The sequence below is a fragment of the Phalaenopsis equestris genome, unplaced genomic scaffold (assembly GCF_001263595.1).
Source record: "Phalaenopsis equestris unplaced genomic scaffold, ASM126359v1 Scaffold000276, whole genome shotgun sequence".
In the NCBI taxonomy this organism is placed as follows: Eukaryota; Viridiplantae; Streptophyta; class Magnoliopsida; order Asparagales; family Orchidaceae; genus Phalaenopsis; species Phalaenopsis equestris.
In genome coordinates this window covers 99452-125230 of record NW_018164718.1, presented here as the reverse complement: position 1 = coordinate 125230, position 25779 = coordinate 99452, and the positions used below count along the sequence as shown (strand labels likewise).

The 25779-nt window shown below is 35.9% G+C and overlaps 1 protein-coding gene across 1 annotated transcript in view; it reads right to left on the bottom strand.

Annotated features, from left to right (window-relative positions):
- LOC110024825 (TVP38/TMEM64 family membrane protein slr0305-like) overlaps window positions 1–23515 on the bottom strand; it is a 78256-nt gene extending 54741 nt beyond the window's left edge. The window contains exons 1-3 of the mRNA XM_020724995.1: window positions 23166–23515; window positions 1086–1147; window positions 111–165 (exon numbers count right to left, since the gene is read on the bottom strand). Of these exons, the coding sequence (XP_020580654.1) occupies window positions 111–165; window positions 1086–1147; window positions 23166–23261 (213 nt within the window). The 5' untranslated portion in view covers window positions 23262–23515. The remainder of the gene's footprint in view (window positions 1–110; window positions 166–1085; window positions 1148–23165) is intronic.
- Between the last annotated feature and the right edge of the window lie 2264 nt (window positions 23516–25779).

Below are 25779 nucleotides of genomic sequence, written 5' to 3'. Positions count from 1 at the left end.
GGAAAAATAATAGTTTATTTGATAAATTGTAAAAAATTACATTAAAAGGGTTGAAAAAAACTAACATTACAACAATATGCTTCATAATAAGTTAAAACAAGTTCACTTACAGTGAGTATGGAAGCCGGAACAGCTAGAATTGACAGTGGTATATATGAAATTGCCCTGTAAGCAACAAAGCATAACCTTTCAGGTAACTTTTACAGGAAAAAATGAGCAACCTACAATTGAGAAATAATTGAAAATCAAAATAAAATAATATAGAGTTAACATTTTTTCCTGCAACAAAGGTTTTGCATCATGATAGCAACGAATTAGGTTAAGCATTACGTAATTATTTTGTAATTGAAAGGGCCGAATCTCAGAATTGAAAATTGTAAGGAAAAGCATTAACATAAAACATGTCTCCACTTCAGCAATAGTTAAACTCGTCTACATAATGATCTTAATATAACTTCACGATGAAACTGTGAATATCTCTTAAGCAATTTGATTATGAAAATGTGAAAAATTGTCTTCCTTAGAAGGAAGTGATAACATCTAATTAGAAAAATTGCATTATGAAACTCTGAATGTCATGAAGAGTACATATCTGGAAAACAATTACAATGAATTGATGGTAATTGTCTTCAAAGACATCATTTCAATCTCTCTTTAGCAATTTGATCATGAAGATAAAAGAAATTGTCTTCCTTTTTGCCTTCATTACAAGCAAGTGATAACATCAAATTAAAAAATTGCATTATGAAACTCTGACAATGTCATGAAAACAACATATCTAGAAAAAAATTACAATGAAGTAATGATCTTCAACAACAATAATAACATTTTTTTTTTAACAGTAACTATCTATTAGCATTGGATAAAACATAAATTAAATAGTCAACAAAGTGCATATACAAGTCGCAATGTGAACCTAAAAATATACTGAAATATCAAATTGGGCGACTTCAGGGAAAGGTGATGCAAATATAAAGTCGCTCAATAGAAAACTTCAATAAGAATTATTAACTAAAGGCATTGACCAATAAAGAAAATGTAGAATAAAGATAGTGGAGAAGTAATCATGAGCAACTACTACTCACAGAACCAAAGGACCCCATGACCCAAGGTTATCCTGAATCCAGACCAAAAAGTCCTTCAAGATCTGCTTTAAAAAACACATATAAGAAACATTGATATGAAAAAAGCGTATCATAAACATCACAGCTTAATTATTAGAGTTAGATCAATAAATAAGCATAATCAGTACAGTCTGCTCAATCAACCAAAAGAGCAATTGAGATGGGTAAATTTGTATATAAATCTAGTTAAAAGGGCAAATAATTACTCATAATCATAACTCACCACATATCATTTTCCATATTTTACTTTTAATATTTGAAAATCAAAATGCATCACTAGCCACTTAAAATTAAATATTTATTATTTTGGATAATTAAATTTCTCACTTGCATTAGCATATTAATTAAATTTGATTTCATGTAATTGCATTTATATCACCTTATCTATGGGAAAAGAATTAGCTCATTATTTAAGCATAATTTTTTAAAAATATGCATATTATTCTCGTGAATTATTCCTTTAAATTATTCTTATTATTCACATTCTCTTTTAAATTATCCTAAAAATAATTGCAATAAAGTATTCATTTTATGGACTATATCTAATATTTAATTTCATTCAATTTGATGTCATGAACATTTTGAATTAATGAAGTACCTTAAAAAAAATTTCATACAAATTATCCATGAAATTATCCTAATTAGTAGATTCTCCCTTAAATAATAAAAAAAGATAATTTAATATAATGACCAAAGTTTTCATGGATATTTCTACTTGATTAAATTTAAATCAATTCTTAATTCATTTAAAGAATTTATCCTAAAAATAATTGGATCATATTATTCACCATATGGAATAATTTTAATTGATAATTTCAATCCTTTATGTCATGAACTTTTTTAATTAATAAAGAAATTTAAAATTAATTTCATATGAATTATAATTGAAATTATACTAATTAATAAATTCTCTCCCCTAAATAATAAAAAGAATAATTTTAATATAATTCTTTTCAAATCCTTATGAATTAAATAAATTTTGAGTTTAAATTAATTCCTTTTTATTTCCCACCAGGATTTAAAATTTAATTTGAGTTTAAATTAATTCCTTTTTATTTCCCACCAAGATTTAAAATTTAACTCTCTCTCTCTCTCTCTATCTATCTATATATTTGAAAAGTCCAAGGGTTGATTTTAATGAAATAGAAATGATACATAAAAGTTGTATGAGAAAGCCAAGAGGCACGTTGCCATACGATACGAGTAAAGTAATACCACAACAAAAAGATACAGATAGATTCAATAAAAAGTAAAACAAATTTAAAACATGCAGAAAACAAGAAGTTAAGGACGAGCCAGTTTAGCCCTGCCTCTTCCTTTAGTTCTAGTAGCAAAGTCATATAACAAATTTTGAAGAGTAGTGTCATTGCCAAGAGTAACTAAAGTATCATCCATTAAATTTTCAAGTTGGAGTGTGCCCCCAGCCTTCTTCCGCCGAGAAGTGTAAACCTGTCATTCTTCATCTGAAGACTGGCTCATGTGATTCTCGGTCTAATTTGATGTTGGAACCGCAGCAGAAAGAAAGACAGTCGTTGCCACCGCGGTAGGTTATAGTGTATATGAAGTGTGAATTGTTACATTTGCAGCTGATGCATCTTGAATAGAAGCTGCAGGACTATCCTGATTTTCGGTTCGAACATTATCCGTTGTAGTATGGTCATGAGAAGGAATCCCAGGGGCAGACACCTAATTCTGTCTTGTGGTGATTTCTTCCTCAAGTTGGTTGTCATCAGGTTTACTGGGAGCGCGTTCAGGCACATAAGGTGCACTAATAGTGTGTTCCTGTTTTTCACTATTGATTTTCAACTGTGAGTGCAATCAGAAACATTTCTCCTGCGAGTGTCCAAACATCTTGCAGTGCTTGCAGTTGTAAGGTTTGTGTTCCATAATAATTTTTTGTGAATAACCACTGTGAGCAGATTCAAGCCAAACTTCTTCTACATCTAGTTGTGTAATATCTCTTTCAATCAAAATCTTTGCAATAGAGGGCATTGAGAAATACACTGTAGATAAGTTTACCTGCAAAGGTTTTTCAAAGATAATGGATAGTCTCAATTGCATATAAGATAGGTAGGTCAAAAAATTGAAGTTTGAGTTCAGGTAATGAAAATCAGATAGGTGCAATTGGGGGTTCTTGACTAGAATCAAAATTAGGGGTCCATTTGAGCAATTTTATATGCTTACCCTCGATTGTGATGAATTTTTTTGAGAAAATCCTCGTGTAATCTTCTTCTATACTTAGTTGTATCATAGCATGTCTTCCGTTAAATCCTCGTGTAATCTTCTTCTATACTTAGCTGTATCATAACATGTCTTCCGTTGAAATGACTCACCTGTCAATCCCCAACCAGTTTGAAATCTTCAAAAACTTTTATGTGATCTCCATCTTAGGACAACCTAATTGGAACTTTCCAACTAGTGTAAATTTGTATTTTCCTGCACGAGTTGAAATTTCAGCATCAAACAAGAATATTGACGGTTTACCCGCCTTTTTTTCTACTTTTTTTATGAGATTGCAATCGTCATTTCCTGCAACATAATCGTGATACATCTGCGGGAAAACCAGACTATATGCGAGGTGGAAAGAGAAACAACGTTTGTGAACCACTGTAGCATAAGAGGGTTTGGCGGGATTATCATCGGCAACGGAGGCAGCGTAGGAAAACCCTGAGGCCATTAGTGTGCTTCACACAAGCACTGCAGCAAATGGTGCAACCGGTACGCGAGCAGTCGAGCAGAAACTGTGGCAGAGTAGTCAAGCGGCCTTGACGAACCTGTAGCGCGAAGCGCCGCAAACAATGTGATAGACGAGAGCAGACGACGCAGTAGGCTCGACGACGCGACGGCACGATGACGCAGCTGATGACGCAGACGACGCAGCACGCAAGCATGCTCGACGACGCGAACTCCTTTGCCAGTCAGAGCCGAAGACGAAGGAGGAAAGGATCTGAATGAGCGAGCGAAAACAGATGTCTGTTTCGAACTAGGGTTCGCCATGAGCGGAAACCCTAGCAGAGCGAAGAAGACGATATATATATACTTGAGAAAACCCAAGGGCCAATACATTAAAAAGAAAGAAATATACAGATAGATTATATGAGAGGGCATAAGCATGATACCCTATCCACACAGTAAACACCACATGCAAATGATTCCAGAAAAAAAAAAAATACTGAAAAATGCATGAGAGCCTAAAAGCCAAAAGTGCCTTGAAGTATATGGTGATGCATACTTTTATGTTAAGGAATAGATTTGTTGTCTCTTGACAACTTTATGAAATGTGGCTCTTCTCTAAAAAATGTTTCTAATTTACAATAACCTGGCCTAGAAATTTATTTGAGTTGCACCGCACCAAATTTCAGCAGGTTAATGAGCACCACAAAATACATTGGCCTTCCATCTTTAAAATTTATCAAAACATAAAACACTAAATTATATATTAGACATGAACTTGATGAACTTTATAATTTCAGCTTACTTGTGTTGGCTGCTTGAACTTGTGCCTTATAGTTGTGTAAATTTATTTTGTCACTACTTTGACATTTAATATTATTTTGCATCATTTGGACACCTCACTGACACAAAAGCTCACTGGGCTGAACTAACTAAGTGTTCAACTTCAACAAGAGTCTCGTTCCAGCAGGAGGTTAGGACTGGACAACTCTTTTCCTTTTGGCGGAACTTATCGTCCGCACCAACCCCCCAGCTTTTCTCCTACCCACTTATCTACCATTATAAATATGTGTTGTTGAGTTTAGAGTTCAGTTTTATTTATTCTGATTCCAGAGTTCCTGCCATCAAGCGTCTCCTCCTTTATTAGGGTTGTCTCTGATGACAGGTGGTGCTCCAGTTGTATCCTGTTCTAAAGTGGGGTTTATCTCGTCAATCTCGTGCCATAATCCTCCTTCTCTATTGTCGTTTGGCCTTCCTACGTTGTTCCTGTTGCCGCCCAAGTTACTACACCCTTCCAATTGTCACCCGACAATCTGTGCATCACCCCAACTACTGTCAAGCCCAGCTAAGCCTACCTTGTTGTCGCAAGGACCCTCTGTGTCTACTGTGTTGCCCAAGCCAACCTAATCCTTCCCTGCTGCCGCCAAACCCCTTTTGCGCTTGCCTTGCTGCCGCCAGACCCATTTTGTGCTTGCCTTGTTGCCGCCCAACCTTGATGCTCCGTCTTTGTTGACGTCAGGGCCTTCCTGGCCCTTCTCCCTGTTACCGCACCCCCCGCCTCCACTTGCTGCCATCACCACTCAAACCACAGCACAATTGCTATCTAGTCAGAGTCCATCCCCTTCGCCCTCGCCCTAGAGTCCCATTTTGTATTTGTGACATTTTATTTCCAATTTTATGAACATTTGTTGTGTTTCTTTCTGAATTCCAGCAATAATAATCGTATTTAAATTTTTTCGAGTTAACTCGGATATCATTTGATATCAGAACTAGCATAATCATAATCCTATCATAGGGTTTCCTAGCATCCGCCTTACCCCTACACCAAATTATTTTCTTTCTTGTCCTCAACCATCCCTTCCAAGCCAAACCCTAATCATGTCATCACAGAAACACATGTTGGAACCTACCCAGGACAAGATACAGAGGGAGATCTGTCGCTTCAACATAGGCTCGGGAAAATTGATGAGGGAACCCAATGGGAGATTACCCTCGTCCATGATTTGGAGAGTCAAAGGGGGGACATTGGGATGAGAATCAAAATCTATTCCACAGGGAAGGCATCAACGACAAGGAATACCGGCCACGCTATTTCGGAATTCAATATCAGTGCACGCCAGAAGAAGAGTTAACACATGGAGGATACAGGGACTTTGGCATCAAAATGGATCTACTAAACTTTGATAGAGGTATCGATCCAAATGAAACTATTGATTGGTTGCAATTTGTTGAACGAATATTCGGAGGTGCCAAAAGCTACGTGGGTGAAATTAACAGTCATCAAGCTGAGAAAGAGCCACTCTTTGTGGTGGGAAAATTTACAGAGGCGGAGGAAAGAGAAGCAGTAATAAAATTACTAAGTGGAAACAAATGAAGAAAGCAATGAAGAGAAAATATCTTCTACCTCATTACCTTCACGACATGCTTCTGAGACTCCACTGCCTACAGCAAAAAAGAACTTTTAATAGAAGAGTTCACAGTACAATTCGACTAACTACATATGAAGTGTGAGCTGGTCGAGCAAAAGGAACAAACTATACCTGGTATTTAGGGGGCTTGAAGCTCGTTATTAGCAATGTTGTGCAGTTACAACCATATTGTTCGTTAGGGAAATTCAAACTTTAGTCTTGAAGGCGGAAAGAAAGCAAAAACAGAGCAGACAGAAATCTTCATTCAAGCAACAGCCTCAAGTCAGGTAGTCACCTACAGATACCACGACCGACAAAGGTACCTCGGAAGAAGTTAGCAAGACAGGAGAGTCAATTGACAAGATAGGTAGGAGTGGAAAGAAGTCAAAAAAAGGAAATTTCTTCCAGTACAGTACCTGCCAGGAGAAGTTTCAGATGTCACGGCTACAAACACAACCTCCAACTATCTCACGAGCTGAGTTGTCACATTCACAGAATAGAGAGTCGTCGAGTAGGTGGAGGACAAGGAGTTGGGGGATAGTCCATAAGAAGACTTCAGCTCCAGGATGTCGAGGGAGAATTGTTAATCATACAAAGAGTTCTGCAATCGGAACCAGAGTGAAATCAATCATGGTTGAGGTATAGTATCTTTCTAACCAGATGTGTGATAAAGGGCGAGTTTGCAGTTTGATCATCGATAGTGGGAGTTGTAAAATGCGGTGTCCATGCTGATGGTGAAGAAATTGGGATTGGCCACATCCTACTTCATTTCCTGGTTGAAAAAAGGAAACAAGATAAGCGTGGATCAACAATACTTGGTCGAATTTTCCATTAAGGAACAGTTACAAAAGCAAGTATGGTGTGATATGGTTACGATGTATGCATGTATATTCTATTGGAGACGCCTAGACAGTTTGACCTCATGACTCAGTATGACGGCTTCAAGAATACTTACTCTTTCAAAAAGGATGAAAAACACATCGTTTTGTTTCCTATTAATGATGCAAGAGGTATAGGTGACATAGAGGAAGCATTAGTCCCAATGGCCACCTTCATGAAGTCAATTTGAGTTGCACTGACATTAGTCCTACTAGAGGAAATTAATGAGAGTGACATATCAGCACCACTACAACCACAACTCAGGACTTTCAGGATGTGATGGTCGACAATTTTCGAGAGGGACTACTGCTACTGAGGGATATTCAGCATGTCATAGCTCACATACCAGGATCAATGATGTTGAATCGGCTCACCTATAGATTGAGATCTGCAGAGACATATATGATCTCATCGTTAGAGAGTAGGACAGAGAATTTCAGTCCGTGTTGTCCCCACCCTAATGGTACCCAAGAAAAACGGTTCGTGGCAGATGTACATTGACAGCAAGGCCATCAACAAAATTACCATCAAGTATCGATTTTTCATACCTCTCCTGGAAGATCTCTTGAACCAATTATACGGAGCTACCATCTTTTCAAAGATCAACTTATGCAGTGGGTATCGCTGGATCTGAATGAGTCCATGAGAAGAGTGGAAGACCGCGTTCAAGACACAAGATAGTTTATACGAGTGGACATTTAAGCCCATCAGCTTGTCAAAAGCACTCAGTGCTTTGTAAGGTTGATAAATCAGGTAGTCCAAGCTCACATTGAGAAATTTGTGTTGGCCTACTATGAAAAAATTCTGGTTTACAGCTGATCCGAGGAGGAACACTACAGCACTTGTTGGTGCTCGAAGTATTGCCAACAAAGAAAATATATACCTATCCAAAGAAGTGTTGCTTCATGATAAACCAGCATGATAAACCATGTATGTTTTTTGGGTTATATTGTGTCTAGTGCAGGCATTCTGATGGATCCAACAAATATCGATGTCATTATGAGCTGGACCGCAGCAAATTAGTTCACCGAGCTGAGGCAGTTTCTTGCGCTAACGTCGTTTTATAGGCGATTCATTAAGATTTCAGTATCATCACCGCTCCTCTGACGAATCTTTTGAAGGGAGACAAATTCTAGTGGATAGTGGCAACTCAAAATAGTTTCAATGCACTCAAGGAGAATGTGACTCGAGCGTCAATCATGGCACTACCAGATTTCAACCAGCTGTTTTAGGTAGAGTGTGATGCATCTGATGTGGGGATAGAAGAAATGTTGAGCTAGGGAGGTCACCCTATCACCTTTTTTAGTTAGAAGCTAGGTGATTCTAAGAGGAAATACGCGACTTACATAAATGAATTTTACATCATTATGAGAGCTCTTGAACACTGGAGTCATTATCTGCTAACAAGTGAGTTCACGTTGTTCACGAATCACGAAGCCTTGAAATTCTTGAGCTAGAGTAAATTAAAGGGCCAAGACACAACTTGGGAAGAGTTATTGACATTGTTCCAGTTTGTGCTTAGGCACAAGACAGGAAGTCAGCACCGTGTAGCAGATGCGTTGAGCTGCCATCACTTGCTAATTGCAGCGATGCAGATGCAAGTTGGAGGTTTTGTGGTAGTAAAAGAGATATACAAGTCCGACAAGGATTTCCGAAAAATTTTGGGAGCAAGGTCAGAAAAAGCCTGTCAGGCGGTACTACAGAGTTGATGGTTTCTTGCTCTACCAGAGTAAATTACGTATTCATAGATGTTCGTTGCAGGGATACATCATTCAAAAGAGCAACAATAGAGGACTCACACAACATTTTGGCAAAGACAAAACTCTCGCACTAGTGCAAGAACACTTCTTTTTGCCCAAACTAGCGAACGATGTGGAGCGGCCCGTCAGGCAAAATACCGGATTTGTCATATAGCAAAAACCGGAGGATAGAATGCAAGGTTAACACCCCCTTACCTATACTAGAGGCCACGTGGATGGATGTTAGCATGGATTTTGTGGACGGTATCCTGAGAACATAGCGGAACAAGGATTCAATCATGTCGTAGTGGATTGTTTCTCGAAGATGGCGCATTTTGTACCCTCCCAACGGACACTGGATGCATTGCATATCGCCAACTTATATTTCCGGAATATTTCGAGACTACACGGGATATCCAGAACCATCACCTGAGACAGGAATGTTAAGTTTCTAAGTGACTCTATGGGGAAAAATATGCACTAAGCAACAATTAAGTTTTGCAGGTCACCCCAGACGGATGATCAAACAGAGGTAGTAAACAGAAGCATTGAAAATCAACTGAGATGCTTTATTGTAAAGAATATCAAGCAGTGGGACTCGAGTCTAACTAAGGCCGAGTTTCCGTACAACAGATCCGTGCGTCAAACTACGGGTCGTCTGATCACTCCACTTGAATTATTATCACTCATGCCGACATCAGAGATTAGTGAGGATATTGAGGAATGGGTGCAGGAGATTCAGAAACTTCAAGAAGATGTCAGGAAAGGGATCACCAAGCAGAATCGCAAGTAGCAAACAAGGCAAAAAAGACATGGAAAAAGATGACCTTTCAAGTAAGAGATCTAACGTGGATCTGACTAAAGAAAAAGAGATTCCTAGTAGGAGCATTGGGAAAATTCAAAACCAAAGCAGATGAACCTTTTAAAATACTTCGGAATCTAAATGATAATGTCAACAAGATCGAGTTGTCGGGAGACTACAATGTTTTAGCCACGTTCATTGTCGTGGAACTGAAGTCGTATTATAAAGATGCAGAAGCTTCGACGGGTGAAGTCAAAACTCCCCCAATCCCGAGAGACTGACGCAAAGGCTTGCTGAGTTGAACCGGCCAAGGGTTCAGTTAAAGCAGAAGTCTCGGTCCACAAGGAGGCTAGGTCGGCCGACTCCTTTCCTTTGGGCAGGACTTGCCGCCCAAGTCCCCCCCACCCCACCCCACCCCATCCCCCTTCTTTTCCTTCTCGGCCCCAGTCCCCCCCACCCCACCCCTCCCCATCCCCCTTCTTTTCCTTCTCGCCTATCTACCATTATAGATATGTTTTGTTGAGTTTAGGGTTAAGTTTTGTTTGTTCTAATTTCAGAATTCATGTCACCAAGCATCTTCTCCCTTATTACGGTTATATTTGAGGACATGTGATGCTCCGGTTGCATCCTGCTCCAAGGTGGTGGTTATCTCATCAATTATGTGCCATAATCCTCCTTCCCTGTTGTCGCCCAGCTTTACTACACCCTTCCTGTTGACGCTCAGGTTTTTGGCCCTTGCAATTGTCGTCCAGCTACTTGCAGATTACCCGAGCTACCACCAAACTCATCTAAGCCTTCCCTGTTGCCTCCGGGACCCTTCTATGCCTGCCCTGTCGCCGCCAAACGCACTTGATCCTTCTCTGATGCATCCCAACCTTTTTTGCGCCTTCCTTACTGCCACCAACCTTGTTGTTCCTTCTGTGTTGTCGCCAGGACCTCCCTGGCCCTTCTCCATATTACCGCAGACCACTGCCTCCAATTACTTGTTGCCATCAGCACTCAAACCACCCCACACCTATTGCTCAACCGGAGTCATCCCCTTCGCCCTTGCCCTAGAGCCCTTTTTGTATTCATGTCATTTTATTTTCAGTTTGTTTAACCCTTGTTATGTTTCTTTCTGAATTCAAGCAATAATAATCATATTTTCTTATTTTCGGGTTAACTCCGGCATTACTCACATCAACAAGCATTCACACTTACCCTCATATTTTAATTTAATTAACTGCTTGCACAATTGTATCATCTGTATAACATAAATTTGCTGACATTGCATGACACTTAATCAATTGGACAGAGCAATTTGAGGGATTACCAAAATAGTTGAAGACCTAAAAAGCATGGCAAATAATCATGATGATAGGATAGAACAAGTTCAAAATTCCTTGAAGAATAACATTCACAAAAAACAAAGCCTATTAGATACCAAGATAAAATTACTGGATCTTAAACCGTAGAATCTATCTTTAGCAATTATCAATTTCATCCAAAAAAATGTTAGGTAGGAAGAAGCACCATGCTAAGCAGAACTAAAGGAATACGAATAATTTTAATAGAGACAACTAGACTAATAAATTCTACATTTTATGAATAATTTTAAAAGTGATGATTTTAGTACCTAAACTAGAAAAATGAAGATAGAAACTCCTACATTTTATCATGATCCAAAAAAATTCTATTTTTTAACTGATACCAAATTAATAATCATCAAAAAGTAACTCTTTTCTAAAACAAATCACATGGGCCATAGAAAAATCAATTGGCATAAAACTTTGGCCAAAAAAGAGAAGACAAGAAAGTCTTATTACACTTGGGTAAGAAATAATAATAATAATAATAAGATCTAGATATTCTCCTAAACATCATAACAAAAAATTCCATTTGCAATTAATAACTCTTAGGCAAGAAAATATACCTATCACTAAGGGGTTGTTTGGTTTGCTAAAAATAAAATGCAATGTAAAAGGTTTGCAGAATAATATAATTATAATCAATTTGAAATACTTCAGGGTTATTTGGTTCACATATAATTATAATCAATTTGAAATACTTCAGGGTTAATTATAATCCTGTAAAAAGAAAAATAAGATTTTATATTTTTTTGTTCGGCAGTGGCGGTGGCGGTGGCGGTGGCAGCGGCGAGGGGTCGGAAGACAATGGGTTCGTAGGCAGCGCTGCGGGCGGCCGACAGCAGGAGGGGCCCACCGGAGGTGGCCGGCAATGGCTGGCGAGGCCAGGGAAATTTGCCTATAGCATTTTACATGAATGATGTAATTCAAATTCAATCAAATCGGTCAAATTTTATATTCAGCCAAAATGAACTTCAGTGTAAACTTCAAATTTATTCATATTTTACGTTGTATTTGTAATTCTTCATGTCAAACACATAATTTTCTCAAATCTCTGCAAAAGAATTACAGTACAACACAAATTCAATGAACCAAAATGCCACTAAATACTTGAATACTTTTGAGGATTTAATGGCTAAAATTCAATGTAATAACAATAATTGGCTACTTGACAATAAGTTTAATATGGGTCTTAGGATGAAGATCATAAATAATATAGAATTGCAAGATCACCAAACCCTTAAAGATGCATTCCAATATACCAGCAAGGGACAGCAGTAACTTGTTGTTTGGGGCGGTAAGATGCATTCCAATATACCAGCAAGGGACAGCAGTCCATACACCAGTAACTTGTTGTTTGGGGCGGCTGGACAGCAAGAAAACAGCAACGAATGGCGTTATGACTGCAACAGTGACGGTGGAGGACTGAGACAGCGAGGGCAACGAGGAGGGAGGGCTATAACGGCGATGGAAGCGAATATGGGGCGACTGGAAGGATGTGAGCTATCAGAAATAGCAAGAGAGGGGCAGGCAGTGGATTTGGAAGGACGTTGGGTATGGTGGAAGGAAAAGGTTTGGAACAACAATGGCAGAACGTGAGGGAGCTAGAATCGCATGGAACTTGGGTTGGAATGCAGAAACTAAGGGAGGAATAGCGTCAGAAACTATTTGAAGCGGTTGCTACAGAGAATGGCGGATCGGAGCAGTGTGAAGAGAATACGAAAAGGGAATGGGGAAATAAACACCACCTCGATAGAGATATACAGCCGGAGCACCACCCAATCACTCGGTACAGCCCTCGAATGGGAAAACAGACGTCGTCGGCTATCCTTAGAAATCTGAGCCAAAACTACTTAAAAACACAAAAAAATACTAATAGACTTAAGGTAAGTAAGAGTGGACCGCACTTTCAATAATAGGGAAATCCACTTAAAAGAATGGTCGACTGATCCTCCTGGATCGGTCCAAGCTGCCCTCGCTCACGAGAGTTCATGATACTGCCACGACAATGTAGCAATGATCACAAAAAAATGCCTCATGGGTCGTTTCCGTGTTAGTCTTCTGGGGTTGGGGGAGCTTCGACCTTATTTTTCGGAAGTTTTTTCTCCTCATAGGAGACAGGTCGGTCATGTTTAAGATAGTGAAAATGTTAGAAGCTCCCAATAAGTCAATTATGTAGGTGTTATCATTCCAAAGCACATTTTAATAGAATAAATATCTATTCATTTTTAGCACAACTTGAGTTGGAGCTGCATAACAATATATATTCTCACAAGCCCAATCCCAAGCAAAAAAATTTATAATCTAATTCTCCCAATTCTCATATTTGGCTCGATGTATCTGATAAACAAGCATGTGAGAAGAAATTAACTCTAAGATAAAATATGTGGCAGGTTGTGGCTCTCTCATTAGTAACCACTCAAGAGAAATTTTTTCTTCTTCTCTGGTAGGACCTGAATCCAACTATAGGATTTTTTTTCCCCCAAACATCCTGAGATGATCTCCAACATTGTGGTTCATCCATCCTGTCTAATCCTATTTCGAATGGTACACTGTTGAGTCGATTTTAATAATTAAGTTACTCCTTATTTTCTTCTAGAAGCAACTCAAATCTTCTTATCTCTAAACGTTGAACCGCCCTCTTTAAGGACAACTCAGGAGATAAATATATGTCTGAAACGTCTAACATCCTTTTTATCTGAAGTTCCTCTGTGTCTAGTATCGGCTCCTCAAACTCATGGCCCTTTCGGACATCCAATATTGATCCCGCCGATGATCTTCCGAACGTCTGCAAAAATATAGTTCAGGGTACCACAACCTTATACTCTGTATGAATGCTCAATACCTCAAACTCACTACCTTCTAGAACAACTGTTGTCAACCCAGCTACAATCTCTCTCCTAAGTTCAACTAGAATCCCTTATACTCTGTATGAATGCTCAATACCTCAAACTTACTACCTTCTAGAACAACTGCTGTCAACTCAGCTACAATCTCTCTCCTAAGTCAGCACCTATTCCTTGTCAGGTGGAAGTTGAGAAGTCTCTCTGAAATTTTCATCTTCTTCTATATCATTGTTTATCTCTTCAATTGCACTTTAATCTGTGAAAAATCATTTTCCTAATTGTCTAATCTGATTTGTATGTCATGGCACTTGAAACGCTTCCAAACTAGAACGAATTTGGGATTGTGAATGGGTTATGTATATTCTCTACTCTGATCTAGTTGTCTTCACAAGCGGGGTCGGCTTGGATGTTCCCTTAAGTGTACTCTAGCTCTAAGATCCTAAGGTTGAACTTTGTCTGTAAGTTGTTGGATTTGTCTGGCGATGTTGTCTCTCCACTTTTGAAGCTAAGATGATAGGTATCGGCGATGTATCTCCCGTTTCATTGAGGGTCAAATAACGATCTTGTCTTTTCCCTCAAGTTGGCGTATGTGCTTCAAATTTTTCCACCAAAATAACTCACACTTATTTAACTTGCTATCCGGTGGAGCAGTCTTGCACTCAAAGACATTCCAAGGTCTAGAATTACTTGACGAACTCGTCTGGATCCATGTGGGTATCAAAAGTGAGAAATCTACATTCAAAATTTTGACTTCCCAGATATTTCACGTCACATCTTGGAGGTGTTTCATCCCTGAAATACACATATTAGAAAAGGTTCACTCCATCCCTTTAATCTAGCAAGTCACTGTTATAGTTACGTGTAACTCATAAAGATTGTCTCCTCTCGAATGTGGTAAGCCTCGAATATAGTTGGTCGGTTCCCCACTGCATATCCACTGTCGAAATTCTCTAAACACCTCTGTGCGAGCATCGTGTTCTTTCCCCTCGATCAGGCTTCCTTAAAAGTGTGCATGCTTCCAACAACTATCTCCCTGGAATAACAGAGAGCTGAGCTGGAATGTAGAAAGTGCAAGAATAACAGTGTCGATAGTTGTTTCGGGTGGCTACAGCAGAAAATAATCAGTGAGAGCAATGTGGGGAGAACACAGAAGGATAATGGGGAAGATAAACAATGACTAGAGAGAGATACAGTCAGAGCAACAACTAATTTCTCGGATACAACTCTTGAAAGGGAAAACGGAAGTCGGTGGTTGTCGGTTGTCTTGATAAAAATCTGAGCCAAAACTACTTAAAAATCCAAAAACAACATATTTATGGTCTTAGGGTAAATAGGATTGGATCCCAATAGAAGGGAAATTCACTTAAAGGAATGACTGGTCGGACCTCCTGGACTTGTCCAAGCCGCCCTCACTCACGAGAGTTCGTGGTACTGTAGCGTCATGGTAGCAATGATAGTAAAAAAATGCCTTCTGGATCGCTCCCGCATCACCTATAGTAGTCTCTGATCTTTGGGATAGGTATTGATATTTGTGTCCAACGAATTTATCAAATAAACTTTTCTCCACTAAGGGATATAAAATAAGCTAAAGATTTTGTCCCGAGTTCAAAATTACAAAATATTCCACATTAAAGAATGTATGCTTTTAAATATGTTGAGTTGAAGCGGATTAAGAGGTTCTAAGGAAAGGGTTCATCCGAGAAAACGTTGACCCTTAAGTTTTGCTTGCTTTATAAAATCGAAAAAGAAAGATTCATAAAGATATCAATAGATTGCCATAAAGTAAATGTTTTTAATATTTGAACTTAATGATGTGCTATATCTGAACTCACGAGTCAATCAATTTATAGAGATAATTTGAAGAGTGCTTACCACCAAAACTGGGGGATAAATATAAAACAACCTTAAAAAATCCTAATGAACTATATGAATGGATTATTATGTTCTTTGATTTATTTAATGTCACAACGCATTCATGAGGTCCATGAATTTTATTTTAAAACTAGTATTTGTCATATTTTGAATGTTTCATGTTAAGGACATCGTCACATTTAATGCTAATAGAGATCAAAATTTTTATTATCATAGCTTGCGTTTTGGACAAGAATTGGGAAGAGAAGTTTTACATTGATTTAAAAAAAATCTCGAGCCAGATCTCACTAAAGTTAAAATCATCACAGATTGGCCCGCTCCAAAATTATTCGCTGATATTTGGACTTTTCATGGCTTAACTACATTTTATAGAAGTTCATTAGACACTTCAGCACTTTAGTTGCTCCTCTCATTGATCTCATAAAAAATGATGCTTTAAGCGAACCACTAAAGGAGCCTTAATTAGATCAAAGTTCTTATGACCATTTCCTCTATTTAGAAATGGCCTAGTTTCTTTAAAGCATTTCAAGTTATATGTGATGCCTAAGAAGTAGGCATTAAAGGAGTGTTGAGTCAAGAAAATCTTCTTACAACTTATTTTACAAAGAAACACAATAATGCTAGACAAAAATATTTCAGTTATGACAGAGTTTTATGTAGTTAATCAATCCCTTGGGCATTAGAGACACCACTTGCATTATAGTAGATAAATCTAACACATTAATAATCAAGTTTATGAATTTATCAATACACCAAAGAAGCTAAGTCCCAAAAATGCAAATGAATAAAATTATGCAAGATTACACCTTTGTTCTCAAATACAAGTTTGTAACTGAGAATAAACAAACAAATAATTTATCAAAAAATGCATTGGTCATTGCATCTCTAAAGCATCAAATTTCTAGTTTTAAGAGATTCAAGAGGAGGTTTATCATTCATGCCCCAATTTTCCCATCATATACTATGAGCATAAAGGAGTGCATTTATCCTTAATGAGCTCCTTTAAAATTATCGATGTGCACATACATATACAAAAATAATTTGGTATCCATAGAATATAACTCGGAGATTTCGTAATTTTAGAGCTACAATCGGATTGTTGGATATATAAGGAGTGATAAAATAGCTAGCCTATTTTGTTGCCCTTTATTAAAAGATGTGTGAGTAGGCTCATTCTCAAATGCTACACTTACAACCAAGTTAAAACAAGCAAACGAAGAGCTAGAAAATATTTTTAGCCTATATCCCATAAACATTGAGAGGACTTACTTATAAACTTTAAGTTAGAATTGACTAGAACATTCAAGGTGTTCACAATAATTTGGTGATTATACTTGATGGATTCTCCAAAAAAGGCTCATTTCATACTTTGTAATAAAACAAATAATGCTCCCAGATTAAAATGATATTTTTTAAGCTCATTTCATACTTTGTAATAAAACAAACGATATTCCCAGATTACAATGATATTTGTTTAGGAAATAGTGAGATTACATGATTTGCCCAATAATATAGTATGGAGATGTTAGATTCATTTTTTGCTTTCTAAAAATGATATGAAAATTGATAGGTATTAAACTTAAATTTTCATGAACATTTCTCTCCAAAAAGAAGGGCAAACTGAGATAATCAACATATTACTAGGAAATTTGTTAAGATGTTTAGTAAGAAAAAAAATAAAAAATTAAGATTTGTACTTAGTGGCTTCTAAATTTGTCTATAACAATATTGTATTAAAAATCACAAAACAAGCCTCAATTGAGATAACATATGATTTTAATCCCAAAATATCTTTTGAGATAGTTTATATTCCTAAACATGTATTTTTAGATGATGTATACACATTTGCTAAAAATTTTACTAGATTGTGTTAAAATATTAAAAAGGTAGATCTACAAAAGAATACAGTAGATAATTATACTATGTTTTGTATCAGACCGAAATACCTCCAAATTCAAAAAAAAAAATCACACAATAGCATGTTGCCTCTAAAAATTCTTAAGAAAAAAACGCGCAATGAGTGTTGTCTAGAATTGCCACATGATATGCATACAAGTTCTATATTTAATACTGAAAATATATTAATATTTCAAGAAAAAAAATGATACATATGAGTTTGATAAATTAACCCTTTTGTAGGTGGATGAAGCAATCCAAAACAATTGAAAATTCAGATTACAATAAAAAAATAAAGAACATATTGATAGATCAAGCACCGAAAGATGATAGTAGATAGCACAAATTTCTAATGAGGTGAATAAATAAATTAATGGCTCACCAAATTTGATTTGAGAAAGGTGGCACTTGACTCTTTAGGAATCATGGCAAAGAATTCAGCACAAAAATAATTGTACCAATGATAAAGAGTCAAAGAAATAAGAAAAGTCACCCAATCAGGTGCATGAGGAAAACTAATTTAGGAGTTGAATAATTTCTTTTGTTGTAATTCCTTTCAAGACAATATTTATAGTCAAAATTTATGGAGTATAGGTGACTTGAAATTTAAAATTTTCAAATTATAAGAGGAACATAATATAAATCCATCACGATTAATCAATTAATTAATTTTCCCCAAAATTTTTAGAGTTTTCCATGAGATTAGAGCTGGCCCAAGAGAAAGATCACTTACCCCCTTTCATCCAAACCAAAGGGTTGCCACTTCTCTCCCTGCTTTCCTTTCTTTCTTCTTTTATTTTAGGATTTTAATTGGATTATTAATTTATTGGTTTGATGCCTGAAAAGATGATTATTAATTGAAAAAGAAATTAGTTGCCCATGGTGGATAGCAAAACAAGGTGAAACATTTGGTGATCTTCTACATCATCTTGCTTGGTAAGAGAGATGTTTATTTTATCTTTCTAAAATTTATTTTTTTCTTCAAGTAGAATCAAAGTTTCATCCTTCCTGCAAATCCACATACCAACTTCCTAATATTCTCTTGCAAAATCTTGCCAAAACACATCAGAATGTTTTCATCTAAAAGTGAGGCAAACAAAACCCCATCTTAATCATTTAACATTTTGATCACAATAAACCATTTAAAAGTTTGCAAAAAGCTCCAAATACAATCTATATGTATTTCTTTACCACTAACAGAAGTTTGCACACTTTTTGTCAAGTCCTAGATCCATGCACCAAGGTTAAACTCAAAGCTAGCAGCCAAACTTAATTTTTACATGGCTTGGTCTCCATATAAAACCTAGAAAAAATATAAAAAAGGCAATAAAATTTATGAAAATTTTCAGATTACAACTAGACATTCTAAAATTAGTTTTTAAATGTTTCCAAGCCCTCTTGGATCCTTTACACATAAAGCCTAAAGACTAATATTGAGTTTTCAAATTTGGGTATTGACCATGCTTGATAGACCCCTAATTTAAGATTTTACTTAGATTCACTCATTCAAACAGTAACTCATTAATTCTACACCTACTATGACATCTTTTAAACTTCCTAACCCAAAATACACATCAATCCAAAGAAAATCCTAGGACCTCCAAAATAAAAAAAAATAAAAACTTAGCACAGAAAACAGAGATGAACTTCAAGCGACAAAATATTTTGTGAAGCTAGCAATTATTTGTTTCAAACAAAAGATGAAGTGGAGATATAGTTCACAAAAGAGACATGTGTTAACTTCAAAGAAAACATTATCAACATGTTCAAACAAACACATTTTAATATTACCAATAAATAGACCCTAATTCAAAGAATCCAAATGCAAAAGTCTATCTTGTGGTATTATAAATAGAAATGCGCAGTTCAAATATGTTAAAATAAAACAAGCTCAAGATGCTGTGTAAAATAAATCCAGTGGAGAAGACCACTTAAATCAGGTCTTTAAAAGTAAAAAAGTCCATGCAGAATGCATTCTTACTGAATACGGATGATGTATGGCGTTTTCACAAGTTCATGTTATTAACAGAATGATGGTGGATTTAGCTAGGTAAGCCCCTTTTGATTTCACCCCCCTCAACTTTCTATAGTCGATGTTTTAGAATAAATTATTTCTAAGTTTCAGCTCCACTAGACGATATAGATTATCAAATTATAGAAACTTAACTAACAACTCTCGCCCATTTATCATTACAATCATCACATAATGAATTGACTGGTAAATAAATAATTGCTAACTTGCAATTTGACAAATTCCTTTTTTTTAGATGTGGAAACACCATAAAAATGGCCATCTCATGACTGAAAAACAATATATGAAACTCATTCAACCCTATCCTGGTCAGATGAAAAATCTATTTTACTTTTTCAGTTGTTATTCAACAACAGCATCAAGCATATCCCCATGTATTTCTCTCTCATGAAAACGAGTTCTAAGACGTAATATTACCTCTGCATACTAAACAAATTTTATTCATAAAAACATGGTTCCCTAAAATATCATTTATTACTTTACTGGGAAAAAAATATTTGGAGCCATTTCTCATGCAGCCTGGAATCTAGTTTTTATGGCATAATCAATTTTGTTTTCTTTATGAAATTTCCAAAAACTATTTTCTCTATGTTATCATTTACTTTTATACAAGTATCATGTCATGTCAAAGAAAAATGTATAATGTGTACACATTAAATGAGATTAATTCTACTTGTTGTAAATGTATCTTTTTTGCATTTCACTTAACTCTTACAAAGAATATATCCTTGAAGACCGCTTCTTGGTCATGCATTATGAACACCATTCAGTTTATCCCAACTATTTGGAATCAACATTATGAATCTTTCCTCTCCATTAAAATTTATCAAATGATATTTTTGGTGTTAGCTTTATTTTATGCAACTTTGATCCTTTTTTTTTCCTTTATATGCCCAATTTATCAAATGATATTTTTGGTGTTAGCTTTATTCTTTGATCCTTTTTTTTCCTTTATATGCCGAACTCTATATAAAAGAATTATTTGCTCATTTGTTTGCTCTTTGTAATCGCCCAATATCAATCTATTTCTACAATCTTGTACCAAGCGGCATTGTTATCACAGCCTCTATAATACAATCATTTCACTCTTTATCTCCTAATTTCACATGTCCAACTTAACATTCTCAATAATGATAAAGATGATATAAAAAGCAAGGCATCTTATTAAAGAGTGGAAATGACAAGACCTTCCAGAATCCAAACCACCCTAAAAGCTAGTGGCTTCTCACTCATTTGAACCCAAATGTCGATCCAACTATTAACACTACAATATGACAAAGCCCTTCGAACAAACAATGTTCACTTCAAATGCTAAAACAAGAGAAAGCAGTAACCAATTCTACCAAGTATTTGAAATTAATTAGAGACAAAAAAACTCAAACTTAAGGCTCTGACTTAAACACCATATTAAAAATAGGTGAGAATATAGAAAAACATAAGCTTAAAGCACATTGATTCCTTATATATTCCTACGATTAAAGTCTTAAGCTCAAAGCACATTGATTCTTGTTTATTCCTATGATTAAGGTCCCATAAGCCAGTTTGTTTTAAAATAAGTATTTGCAAGTGGTTTAACCAAAATTCCAAATAAGAACTTCATCTGATTGTAGAAAAACTTGAGCTCAAAGCACATTGATTTCCTGTTATTCCTACAATTAAGGTCCCATAAACCAGTTTGTTTTGAAATAAGTCTTTGCAAACCAAAATTCCAAAAAAGAGCTTCTTCTTTTCTTAAACTTACACCTTTGGAATTTTATTCCAGTGTTTGTTGGCTATAGAAAGTTTCACAGGTATCCATTAAATATTACTTAATATTTTCCAAACCTATTGAATAAAATAATTTCATACTTGATCATTAATAAATACATAATTAGATTAATTCCTTTTGTAAAACTAGCTTGATAATATTTACAATTATCACACCGAAAATTTTATTTTTTTATCCTTCATTATGCACTTGTTTAGAAAAATATCCCTACTATATTTTTATTTGTCACCAAAATGCTTTTTGGAGCAAAATAATACTAACGAGAGATAATACTTTATATCCAAAAATGATTTTAAAATTTAAAATAAATAATCTTTTTTCTTTATCGACGCCAATTACCTTTCTATATTAACAACAAATTTACTCAATTTGAACTAAATTAACCTAATTCTATAATTAAGGATGATTATTTGCAATTGAATAAACCTCAGATAGCTGTGAATAAGTAGTTTGAACTGCACCATTCAATCAATAATATTTTTTATACATCCAAGTTGAAACAATTGGTTTGGACTTAATTGGTTTGTGAGTTCAAGAATTGAATCTTAGTCGGTTTGAACTTGGCGGGTTTGGAAGCCAATCATTCAAAAGTTTATCGAGTTTCTTAAATTTATATTAATTATTTAATTTTTAAATTAAAAGTAAGGATTTAAAAAGGTTGATGAATAGAAATTTCATTGATGCTCAAGATTCTGCATGTCACTATTCAAAAGTTTATTAATGCTATAATGCAAATTTCAAGTAAAGGATAAAAAAATTAGTGAACCCATGATATCTTAGTAGTAATCACATGTTTATTGTTCGGCTTCAAGTACTAGAAAATATTGGCATTAAAATTCATTGCCCGACACAAACAAAAAAATTATTTTATACGGTTCCGTTTGAAGTTGGGCGCACAGAAAATATTTTCAACTTATGTGATTCAAAGCCAAGTTTGAACTAGGCACATAAATTTGACTTCTTTAAAAGGGTTCCTCGGCAAAAAATATTCAAATCTTAACATACAAAAAAGGTTATTTAAATGTGACTTAAGAAAAATCAATGTCTATAGAAAAAGATAATTCACATTGATAAAATAAATTATTCAGCTTAAATTTTATAGGGTATCCACAAATATAAGGATTTATACCTTATGAGGGTATTTTTATCTTCTGTAGAGAATGTTTTAATAAATATAAGTATGACAAGAATATTAGCGCAAATAGAAGCATTATGAGTGATAAAAAGTGAAATTTGTCTTCTTTCTTTGCAATTAATTCTTAAGAAAATGCATGAAGTTTGACGTAGAACTAAGATCCAACCACTAAAGGACGCTTATGTCAAAACAAACTAATCTTAGGTGTGCACAACTTTCATGATGCACGTATAGCAAAGTTAGTGTAGCAAATTTATGAATTTATCTACATGTAATATAATAATACCACTGAGCTGGTAAATATAATTCGAACACATGTCCAACTCCTAGCTAAAAAATATCACCGGAAGTAAAAAACATATAACCAACTCCTAGCAAAAACTCTTACTGGAAGTACAAATATCAAGATCGTCTCCTTCAAAACTCTCCCCAGGTAAAAAAACTACAAGCCAATGATAACCACCAATTCTCATAATCCTCTGCCAACCTAAACCCATCCCACAAGAAACCAACCACTTCAAATTCTGGCCAAGGAAAAAAAAACACCTCATATTCTCCCAAATGCATTTCTAGCCTATTAAACACGGCACATACCACACCGAACATCCGGATCACAGACAAAAGATAGGAGTTCGAATTCATTACCTTTTCCATTGGTAAGGTCGCGAAGGCGGTGACAATGGCAGCGAGGAGAAGAAAAAACAGAGAGATCCGGAAGATAGAGGACCAGGAGACAGCCATAGCCAACAATCTGCGACGCCACGGTCTGCAATCCTCCTCGTCCTCACCCCCAAAGTTGTACCCCTGCTTCCTGGCCCGTAGTGCTCCAATATTTGCCAGATTTCTATCAACCCTTATTCCTTCTACCTCATCCGCCTCTCGCAATCAAACCCAATTTGCCACGCCAATTTCAGCTCCTTCACGAGGAAACGCTCGACGAAATGGGAAAGTAGGAAAAAGAAGACGATGGGTTTCCTTCGCTACACCGCTTCAGCTTATTTTTATCTTAATTTAATGCTTAATTTAGATATTACATATATAAAAATATGACTTGAAATTTACCAAAATATTTAAATTTACAAAAATTTTATTGTGATTTCTAAAAAACTCCCTTTTCATGGCGCACGCAGCGTTGTGTATCTAGGGAGGTTATTCAGAGAGGTTATTCAGAGGATATTAAGGTTATTCAGAGGATATTGGAGGGTTATATCTGTATTATACCCATGTAACCTACCAGTAACCTACTTGTACCTCCTAGTAAGTTTTACTCTTCTGTTTTCATATATTTGTAAGTTATAGGAGTATAACGTGGATATAACCTTATAATACTCTCTAAATAATACATCTTACGCACGCAAATTTTTCTCCTTTTCATGTCACCTTTTTTTTTTTCTTTTCGATGTCCATAATTTGATTTTGAAAAACTTTAATAAAGCAGAATGTTTAAATTAATAAAGATTACGAGGAAATTGTCATTATAAAAAATTTAAACTTTTTCTTTTAAATTCACGAAGTCATATTGCCCATGAAGTCTATTAAGTGCAGCCTAATCAAGGTCAAACTCATGAGTACATTTACCCGCTAGAAAAAATCGAACTACTCAAGCTTGTTAGCTATGGGATTTTTTTTTTATTTTCACTTGAATTTATATATGATTTATGGGAAATTGTATTTCTTTTGGATGAGGACTCCAAATAAAACCTCAAATATTAAGTTCTGATTATGAGTTGGATCAATCATTTTTCTTTATTAAGAATGAATGGGGCCTTGGTAAAAAAGTATTAAAAAACAAAAGAATTGTCCATTCCACTTCATCTTGGAGAGTCACGACTCAGCTGGAGACTTGGAATTAACGAAGGCATATACAAATGATTGGACAGTAAAAATTAATTTTTTTTTATATTCATTTTCAATAACTAGTTATTAATAAATGAAATTGTCACTAAATAAATTTAATTAAAACGGTATAATTAAATTTGTCTCCTTACAAGTGATCGATGTATTTATAAATATTTTCTCGTCTATCATTTATCTTTTATTTTTTTTAATTATTTGCTTGTATATTTCATGTTATTCAATGTATCTTACTATATCAATAGTATATAGGTATATATCATTCAATGTTTGTCCAACTGTCGCATGTGAGAAAATATTACATCCTGAGTCCAAACGTAGTTGTGTGTTCGTACTCCAATGAACTTTCGTCACGTGTATGTGGTGGACCCACTATATAAAAAATAAAAAAAATCTTTATTTTAATGCATGACCCAACACAAATCAGTTCATTACTTCGAAAACAAAACCCCAAGCGTTGAATCATTCTCAGCACATTTCTTCGAAAACAAAATCCAGCGTGAGGTGACTGTTTTTTTTCGTTTTTCCCTCTTTTATTTAAAAAAAAGTCGTCAGACTGTCGATCGTCGTATACTTCACTTATTCGAATAAATCTCCCTCCTGAATCAGATAAATGATTCTAAGAGGTGGGAAACTAAATAAAAAGGGACATACGACAAAGCGACAAACAAGAGAAAACACAAAATGTGGGAGCCTACGTGCGGTAAACCTCGCAAAGATAGGTTAAGAGTGTTTGCCCAAACAAGATCGGGCGAAAACACCTTAAATTAATATCCGCAAAAGAATACATACACAGACTACCCATAACCAGAGAGTCAGGTGTAGGTGTCGGTTCTAAGGTCAAAAGCACTCCCAATGGGATGTATCCCACTTGATTAATTACATTTTGGGGGATCCCTATGAACACTCTCGATAAAAAGGAGTTTTGTTTAAATTATCATGAACTTGGGAAATAGGTACTCAAAAGAAGGTTATTCCGTGTGGGAACAGTTTTGATGCTTCAAAACTCGCACTAAGTCATCGGGCAGAGAGTGTCTCTCACATTACGAATGGGTAGCGACTCATCGGCACGCGAGGCCCACGAAATAACCTAAATCATCTTGACGGGGATATTCAAACATGTCAAAGCACGTCCGGGCCAAAGGGTGAAGGACAAATCGTCGTATCCCAAATGGGCAGCAACTCATCGACATCGAGTCGTCAAAGTGATATCAACAAAATCAAGGAGCGACAGGACTCAAAGGGGGCTCAACAATAGGAAGGTAGAGTGATCCTAAAAGGTAGAGGTAACTGGGTCAAGGTACCACGGACCCGTCATCCACAACTATTATGACCCTAAGTCCATCTAGTCGTGAAGGCAGTCGACCCAACACGTCCTGAGATCCCCGGTCCCGGTCAGCAATCT